Source organism: Epinephelus fuscoguttatus, linkage group LG5 (assembly GCF_011397635.1).
Source record: "Epinephelus fuscoguttatus linkage group LG5, E.fuscoguttatus.final_Chr_v1".
In the NCBI taxonomy this organism is placed as follows: Eukaryota; Metazoa; Chordata; class Actinopteri; order Perciformes; family Serranidae; genus Epinephelus; species Epinephelus fuscoguttatus.
The window spans coordinates 13,696,972-13,706,416 of record NC_064756.1 but is presented as its reverse complement, the minus strand read 5'-3'; the positions used below and the strand labels follow the sequence as shown (position 1 = coordinate 13,706,416).

Sequence of the window (9,445 nt, the reverse complement as noted above, 5' to 3'; positions counted from 1 at the left end):
CATATTGGCCCCATGCCAATTGCTAACATTATCAGACACAATGGTGGACTCACAACAAAAGACAAAATTCAAAGTTCAGGGTTTTAATACAGTCCAGTCAGTAGACAAAATGCAGTCAGCGCAGGCAGAGGTATCCAAATCAACAGGCAAAAACTCACTGGTCTAAATACAAAAAAGGGCAATCTCATGAGGAATACACACTAGGAAGAACACCGGAAAGCTCACATGAAGGGCAAGACAATCTAGCAGAGAACAAAGGGAAGACACGGACTTATACACTCTGACAGGGGAGATAATGAGACACAGGTGAAAGCAATTAGCCAATCAGGGCCGCGGGAAACGTGACAGGACATGGGGAGACAAACAACAGATTTTCAAAGTAAAACAGGAAACAGAACATCACATTCAAGGCCTGACAGACATGGGTGGATTTACCCAGGTGGGCCCCAGATAAGACACCCATTTTGGACCTATACGTACTTTGTACCCAGGTAGTCCCAGCATGACCCATTTGGGGGCCACTTGGGTATGGGCATGGGGCCATGACACTGTAAACATGGGTGACTAAGCAATAAAAATAACAGCATATCATATTTTATAGTGTGCTACAGATGGGCCTAAACAATTAAAGACAGAAACCTCATGACAAATTTAAATTTTTATATCAACACAAAGTAAGAGCATCTCTTATTTTCCCTCTGCTCTCTTTTGTTGAAGGTATTTGACCTGTCAGTTCATTTAAGAGCTGATATTTAATTTTCTCCTGGTCTAAAGAGGCTGAGTTGTGCAGCAGCAGCAGTAGTGCCACAGTGCCCTACAGTCCCTACCTCTATTGTGTGACACACCTGAACACTGTTGCCAGGCAACCCAGCAACGGTGTGTCGCGTGCAGCAGCAGCAGCGGGCCCACACCGGTGTCAGTCTCCCGAGCCGGAGCAGACAGGACGGTAAACTTTCTCTCGGTGAATACCAACACACCCAGCGGGCTCCATGGGTAACAGCTGCAGCTTTACAGGGCCACACCGAGCCGTTCAGCATGTGTTAAAGAAAGCCTGGAGGATTTATCACGAGACGCTGGGGACATGTCAGAAAGGTAAGACGATGTTTAATTACATTATTGGCTCGTGAGACGACGGAGGTCATGCAGGCTACAGCCTCCAAACAGACAGTTTATGTTAAAATAATATGCTTTAAATTATATTTAAAACGTCATAATTATTTATATAGCAGCGTGGCTTATCAGCAGTATCAATTATAGAGGCACCACCAGTGTCCTGCAAGCTGTCCCCCACATACAGCGACTATTATAAGCTAATAGCACCTGCTCAGGTGTCCGCTGCTGCCATGGCAACGGGTCCTAATCTGCATTGTCAGGCCCAGTTCACCGTAACTCTAACCACTCGGCCGGTGGTCAGGGTTTCAGCACACACACCAGGGCTTACATTACGATAAGACAGCAGCCCAAAGACGCGATAATGTCCTGGTTGACCCCCCCATCTTTCTTTTCCTGTCTCTCTGTCTCAGCTCTTCAGGTGTGAACACTCTCAGTGGCAGCTTTCCCAAATCCCACTCGTCCCAGTACTCTGACCTCGGGGTTACACACAGACCTCTCTCTGTGGACCAGAGTCCTGATTCTGGACTTGTGTCTACACCAGTGAGTCACACACACACACACACACACACACACACATGCACAAAATAAGCCAGCAATCCTTCTTTGCTGCTCCTCAAGGCATTTGCCCTACTCTCCCTTCATGTATATACCTTTGGCTCCTCCATCTTCTCACCTCTCCTGTGTCCTCCCCCTTTTTCTCTCCACCCTTTCATCTCCCAACCCTTCCTTCCTTCCTTCCTTCCTTCCTCTCTACACGTTCTCCCTCTCTGAGCTGAACCTAATATTCCCAGTCTGTTCTCCGCACTCTCCATTACCCTCAGGCCGCTGGCCTCTCGCCTAGATTGCTATGCAGAGAGATTTTTTACCCTCTTGACTATTTGAATAAAGAAAGATGAAAAATAGCTTCGCACCTAATCCTCCCTCTGTTCCATATGGAGTTCTGTACCTGTGGTAAAAATACTCACATGCACTCATTGCTCTGCAAGGTGTAAATCCTGAAGCAAATTACATCTATGGAATTTTTATTTTATTTTATTTTTTTTTTTGCAAAGTAGAAAATGGATGAAAATGATGCTGATTTTGCCTTGCACATGAGTATAATGTAAAATATAGTGTCTTATTTTAATACATTTCCAATTATTTAAGCAATTGTACAGTAGTTTTTCTGTTCTAACTATTCACAGCCCTTCATTATTTCATCTGTAGCCTACATTTGACTCTGAATTGGTCATATTTTATCCAGCTTTGCAACATTTGGATTGGTGAGGCTGTCATGTTTGAAGCATTTTATCTTCTGCGCTTTTTATATGATGTTAGCAGACGACCTGGGTCTGTTTTGTGAGGGTCCAGTCAATGAGGAGCGGTGGTCAAGTGGAGCGGGGTCACTCCTGCTGTCTAGAGTAACAGAGGAAGGTGTTAGGTTACACAGACAAAGTAAGGGTGAACAAGACGAGTGTAAGGGGGTTGAAAAGGTCATGTTGGGAGAGGAGTTTAGTCCCACTGGAGTAAAAACACAGTGAACTCACTTGTTACATTAGCAGTTTAATTGATAAATAATTATGTCTCTACAACTGTGGTTCCCTCAGAAATTATTAGACTCTACAAGTACCACCATTTTGACCAGTGTTAAAATACTGTAGTGTAGGCTGACCCTAGTCAGCTACAGACAATGGCGCCGCCAAAGGGTGGCAAGATTTGTTTAAGGGGAGCTGCATGTGCTTGGCGTGTACCATAGTTAGTAACTGTTGTCCATAAGGAGTTAAGAATTGTATAGAAGAATATTTGTGTATGGAAGCAAAGAGAGATATTGGATGAAGTAAAGGTAAGAAATGAGGAGGCTGCCATCATCACATGATAAAACATTAGTGGATGTTTTCGAGCATCAGCTAGTCTGAAGGAGTTTGAGTGATAACTTAACGCTCTCACCTTGTTAACAGGTGTTGCAGTATTGCTTAATGGTCTTAAAAATGACCCATTGATTTTGGCTACGTACTAACTGCACTCTGAGGGAATACAGTTTATGTTGCACTAATAGGAAATGATGGTAGATTAAGCTTTAGTGTGTCTCCTCTTCTTCCATCACTAGTGAGACGTTGTAGTAAATGATCCAAAGGCCTCTGTGTGTATGTACTCACTGCATGTGCACAATATTGTAAACTGTGTCTCACCCTTTTACAGATTTACTCAAGGAGGGCACCACAACTATAGACCAATAGAAGTTGTCTCTTATTGGCCCTGTAAGTTTTCACATCGTTCATCCTGCTCTCCTCTTCCTTCTCTATCAGCTTCCATCAAGTCGGTTCCGGTTTGTGTCTTGGCATCGCCTGGAGCAGTCTGATGTCACAGGTGACCAGCTGACCTGCCCCAGGGTCAGAGAAGGTCTGAATCACTCTGAGAAAAATCACCACTGTCACCTTTGTACTTTAATAATGAAAAATATATACAGCCTCTGTAGTAGTCTGTCTTTGTGCTCTGTTTGCTGCAGTAACTTTGGATTAAATGAAACAGCAGGAGGGAAATGTCATGTAAGAACTTCATGTGGTATAAAAGAGGGAGAACAGTTTTCTAAGTCATGCACCGCTGCACCAAGAGTATCTCTTTGGGAAATTGTAGTCAGTTTTTGTGGGAGTAAAAAGAATCTTACAACAAGTCACTGCAAAGTTGGATATTGTATTATGCTGCAGTGACCCTGATTACTAAAGCTTATCTTCAAATCAGCTTTTACACAGACTCCTACTTACTGTTCAATGATTTAATTTAGCAAAGAATGAATAATTCAAGCTGTGGTGTCTCTTCCATTGTTGTGTTGCTTACATTTTATGTAAGTTTGATTTGATTTAGTAGATGAAGACTTACACGCTGTGACAAAGACTCTGAACCAATAAAGTTAGGACTGCAAGCAGGATTATGAATTGTTTTTTTCTTCGCTTAATGGATGATAATGATGTGAACATTTATATGGCACTGTCATCATGAAAGGGCCATCAGAAGAGGAGCTGTTTCAAAGAGAGGGGGATGACATCTGTGTGGAGAGAGGGAGGAGGAGGAGGCGAGAGGAGGAAGGGCAAAGATGGGAGGAGAGGCTGCAAGAGAATTGGGAAAACTGTCTGGTAAGTCAGCAAGCATTGTGTATGTGTGTGTGTGTCCCTGTGTTAAATATATACAGTACAGGAGAAGACTTAAGGAGGGATGGAGAAAGTGAAAGAGCAAAAGAGCGAGAAAGAAGCAGGCTGTAATGCTCAGAAACAAGCTTAAACCCAGAAGCACGCCCTAAAAAGTTCTTGTGTTTGAGGTCAAAAACACGCATGGTGAAAACCCAGGTAAACAGGCAAACTAAGACTCAACAACTTGTCTATCATGCAAACAATCAGAACAAAAACGGACAGACAGAAGCAAAGGGCCGGACAAGAAAGTTGGAGCAAATGCAAACTAGGCAGTGTGACTGGAATAAGTGCAAATGGGCCGTTATGTATAGTGCTAGGCTGATAAGGTACGTGGGGAGCAGATGAGTGTGTGGGAGGTGAAGGTCAGATGATGTGAATGGCAGGAGGGAGTGGTTGGATCTGGAATGACAGGGTGAGTAAATTCATGGCAGAGTAAACACAGCAAGCAACATAAATGTTGGAAGCTGTAGCTGTGACAGAGACAGAGGGATGAAGACCCTCATGATTTCACCACCTGTCTCTCCACAGGAGTTAAATCTGTCCTACCAGGACTTGGGCGACCCCTTCCAGCAAGAGAATTTCCTCCGGATCCTCCGCCGCTTGATCCGTGTGGAGAAACTACAACTGATTGACAACTCCCTCTCCAACCTGAGTTCTGTACGTCTGCCAAGGTACGAACCGCACTACCCAGACTGCACCACAACTCCCTCACCTGGGGAACAATCAGTTTAGAGCTGTCTTGTCAAACACATCAGTATCGCTGCTCTTACCTCTCTCAGTGACAGCTAACCATCTTTTAACCATAGTTGGGAGCTTGGCTCGTTATTAGCTGGTAACTAGCCTCTAGCGGTCCGGACCACTCTGCAGAAGGAAGGATGGCGAGGCGTTTGGGTGCCATTCACTAACAATGGATTTATTTATTAACATGGCTTTAACAGTAGCCCTGAGCTTATCTAGACACTTTATTCTGCTGACTATCATCACCCTTTGCTGCCTGCTGTCTTCACCATGACACCCTGAGAGAGCAGCCCTGTGTTCCAATACCCATACTACCATACTATTTAGTATGCCAGAAAAAGAATTAGTGTGTCCCAATATATAGTATGTCAGATGCAGTATGCCAAAAGTACCAGGATGTTCTACTACATCCGGCCATATTTCGCAGTATGCATGTCAGCATGCTTCTTTGGCCATTCTGACCCACAATCCTTTGCGCAGCGGAAACATCACACTTACTGAGCTGCGTGTACAACCAACGCCCACACTTCCTTTCATACATGGTTTATTTAATTTAAGATACTAAGACACAAGATATTAGGACTGCAATGATCTGATTATATACTGTCACATATCATACAGTTTTGCAAGAACACAGATACAACATTCAACTTTATTGTGACTATAGTATAATCAAAGTTAGGGTTCAACTATGACTACAATATAGAAGATTCTACCAGTATAGGCAGTGGTGTACGTGTGGTATAAATAATGAATGAATATGACCAAATATGAATACACTATGGGCCAGGTATGAGCAGAATAGACTAGTAAATATATAAATAGTAAAAGTCAAACACATATTAAGTAATGTAGTAAGAATGTGCAAGTATGTTACACTACAAATAAAAGTAATGTGAATGTAAGGCTGCTTCACGTGCAGGCAGAATATAGTGCCAGCAGCTGCATAGCTGTAAATATATTTAACAACAAACATCTGCCAGCAACAGAGAGCTGTGTGTGAAGGGGGTTAATATGCCTACTGGTGACTAGTTCAATAGACAGGTCACTAATAATAGGCTTGGGACTGTTTACGTGAACATGTCAGTTTATTAGAAACAACAACATACATTACGAAATAACAGCAACAGAGCTCTCCAGCACCTCCGACGGTATGCGAGAGGAGATTTTCTGCATCTACGAAGTACAACAACACAAAATACTCAAATGTGGCGCTACGGACGGCGGCGGAAGTGAGCAAGAGGGTCGGAGTTCAGGGAGCGATGTGATGGCGGATGTAGTGTGTCCCAATAGTATGCATACTGCATGCATACTACATACTACACTACATACTTTTTAAGGGCAGCTGCAGTACATACTAAAAGTATATAGTAGAAGTATGCAATTTGGAACGCAGGGCTGCTTCCCTCCACATACACAGTGAAGCACATGTCACGCCCTCACAGGTTACCCACAAGGCCACTGCACTTAAACGGGAAGAGAGGTCAGCTGGTAACACGACTGTAGTGGGGTGTGAAAGCAGTTCCTTCGACAAGAGTGCTTACCTGGTATTTGGTTTATGTTGTCTTTATTTTCTTGTTTTATTTCCTTCAGTTTCTGCATGAAATAATTATGAGTTTGTTTGTTTTTTTCTTACGTTTAAGTAACTTTTGAGCACTCTTTACTGACTCATGTAAACGTGGGAAAATTCAGACCGTTAAGGGTGATACACTACAGGTAAGATTTAGTTAAGAAATAATGTTCATATCCTCTGTTATTGTGTCCCCACTGTATACTCCTGCATACTCCTTCTCCATACAGAGAAAGCCTTTCCAGCTCGGGACGCCATTACTCCACTACATCTTTACATAGCAAATAGCTGTTTGCTGCTATATTAATGCTGTGAATGTGGTACATAGTTCCTTAAATGCCTCCAAATCCAATATAATGTTTTTTTTTAATCAGTTACCACAAAAAGCCCTCTTTATGCTTCCTTTGAGCAGGTGCAGAATGCTAAACCTTCACCGTAACCACCTGGTGTGTCTGCGTCAGCTGCCAAAGCTCCCAGCAGTGGAGCACCTTTGTCTGTCTGAGAATGCCATTGGCTCCCTGGGGGGACTGGGAGCTCTGGGGAACAGCCCGCTCCGCTCCCTCAACCTGACCCGCAATCCAGTGACCTTCACTCAGGACTACCGTGCACGGTGAGGAGATGAAGATGGTTAAGAGAGAGAGTGCATCAAAGCAAGGGACAGCCATGGTAGAAAGTGTCATCTTTGTCATTCTGCTTTTGTCTTTGTGCAGTGTTTTCCTCTGTTTGCCAAAGCTCGAGATCCTGGATGGAATCCCCAAGCTGCCAGAAGACTCTCTGCCCACCAGACTACAGTTCCCAGAAACCACCAGAATGTGCAACATTTTATGACCCTCTCTCCACGGGTGGATGTGTATGGAGTCAGTTATCCATCCTAAAACACTTGAAGCGATGACAAGGCTTCAGCAAAGGACTCTGAAGTTGCACTAAAGGTTTAATAGAGCTGTTGAATTTATTCACTCACACTGTGTCACAACAGTTGCCGAAAACACTGACAATGCAGTCACACGAAATACAGTGGTAATTTGCTCCAAGGCCATGCAAAATGCTTTTTATATGTAGTATCAGTTGCATGTTGTTACGATTATTGATATCTTTGTAAGTAAGATTTTTTTATATGCATCCTATCTCCATATTTTGATAATAAATAGAAATATATTGCAGTTCTTTGGCTGTGTTTTGGATCCTTTTGTGTTCAGTTCTTGAATGCCGAGCAGCCCAGAGATCGAATTGTTATGACGAACTCTTGCTTTGATGGGAGGGGGGAGAGAGAGAGAGACGGATAATCAGATTGCTACATGACTCATCTCCAGCAGCTCGACATCTCTCAGGACTCCGCTGAGCCAACACATTCACACTCTCTATCTGCTACCAGCTGCACCAGACATACATAGGAGAACTTTGTCTTGCTGAGCAGAATAACAATCCACACAGCCTCCAATTTTTTTTCATGGATTCCTGAGAGTTTAATCTGTCGCTGCATCTTTCGTGTACATCTGTAATATATGAGAAGAGAAACAGGACATCCGCTTTCGAGGCTTATCAAACATTTAGTGTCCAGACTGCCCGGGATAATGGCCTCTTGTGTCCTCTGACTGACTGGGTAATGACCCGTGAGCCTCATGCAGCAGGTCACACATACTCACACACAATGCATGGACATAAAGAGTAATCCCTGGTAGCTTGGAAAGCACTCACATCTGCACAACTTAATACCACCTAAAAGTACGTGTCATTTTGTAAAGTGCTTTGGATAAAAAAATAAACCAAATGGTGTCCATATTGTGTCATACATGCTGTTATACAAAGAGCAGAGTTGTGGGGGTTACACACATTGCCCCCTCCTGTCTGCTGGAGTTAATTTATTCATACATTGCAGCAGTGTATTCTTTAATAACGGTTTCATTTTCAGCCCACAACCTGAAACATAAACACACTTTGTTATCTGATGCCGCAGAACACAAGCATGAATACTGCCACACATGTCCTCAAGCAAGCATCCATGCACGTACACGTCTCAAGTATGAACAAGGCACATTCGCAAACACACACACACACACACACACACACACACACAGAGCGCTCACTTTCTCTTCCCTCACAGTAATGCGAAGAAACACAATTTAAGCAGCCGATATCTCTCTAACAAGCATACAGCCAGGCACAAACTGCCAGTTACATGCCTCATTGGGATTCATTTAAGTGTGGAAGATTGTTTGTGCAATTGCGTGTTACGTGTGTGTGTGTGTGTGTGTGTGTGTGTGGGGAGATAGAGACAGAAGTTAGTCTGCGGCTGATGAATGAGGGATCATTACCGCTGCAGAGAGACAGTATAATGAGCTCACTGGATCCTCGTGTACCGCAGACAGGATCCAGGGTCACAAAGAGAAGCTGGTGTCTTCCAGTGATGTTTCAAGATGTCGTCAATTATCTTTGCAGCACATTTCGATGCTCTGATCTCTGTCAGTGAGGCGGTAATAGGAGAGGAGTTTGAGTTGATTTTCCCAAAAATCGTGGGTGGAAAAAAAAAATCTTTTCATAGCTCGGAGCCTCAGCTTTCAAGTAAATCTCGCACTGGTGTTAAATGGAAGATTTGAGAATTGGTGGCAGGAGTCGTGTGGGCATGCGTCTCAAGATAGACTCGGCTCTAGGCTTCGACACGTTCAAATTATTCATGCCTGGTAATTCACCCATGAAATGATGACAGAGAGAGGGAGCACAAGAATGTGAGCAATGTGGAGGAGTTATCATCTCTGCCATTGCTTGTCACTGTAAAAATGTGTGTGTGTGTGTGTGTGTGTGTGTGTGTGTGTGTGTGTGTGTGTGTGTGTGTGTGTGTGTGTGTGTGTGTGTGTGTCTCCAT

At 43.6% G+C, this 9,445-nt stretch overlaps 1 protein-coding gene across 1 annotated transcript; it reads left to right on the top strand.

Annotated features, from left to right (window-relative positions):
- Window positions 1–859: 859 nt before the first annotated feature.
- Window positions 860–7,644, top strand: LOC125888695 (uncharacterized). The gene is made up of 7 exons (XM_049576208.1): window positions 860–1,092; window positions 1,524–1,653; window positions 3,399–3,492; window positions 4,093–4,223; window positions 4,806–4,948; window positions 6,998–7,195; window positions 7,296–7,644. Exons 1-7 carry the CDS (start codon window positions 1,082–1,084, stop codon window positions 7,411–7,413), a joined length of 825 nt encoding a protein of 274 aa, XP_049432165.1. The 5' UTR covers window positions 860–1,081; the 3' UTR covers window positions 7,414–7,644.
- Window positions 7,645–9,445: the final 1,801 nt, after the last annotated feature.

Bases quoted from the DNA above. Each gene is read 5' to 3' on its own strand.
- LOC125888695 (XM_049576208.1), top strand. The intron at 4,949-6,997 runs GTACGAACCGCA...TCCTTTGAGCAG, and splicing joins AGTTCTGTACGTCTGCCAAG to GTGCAGAATGCTAAACCTTC. The intron at 7,196-7,295 runs GTGAGGAGATGA...GTCTTTGTGCAG, and splicing joins ACTCAGGACTACCGTGCACG to TGTTTTCCTCTGTTTGCCAA.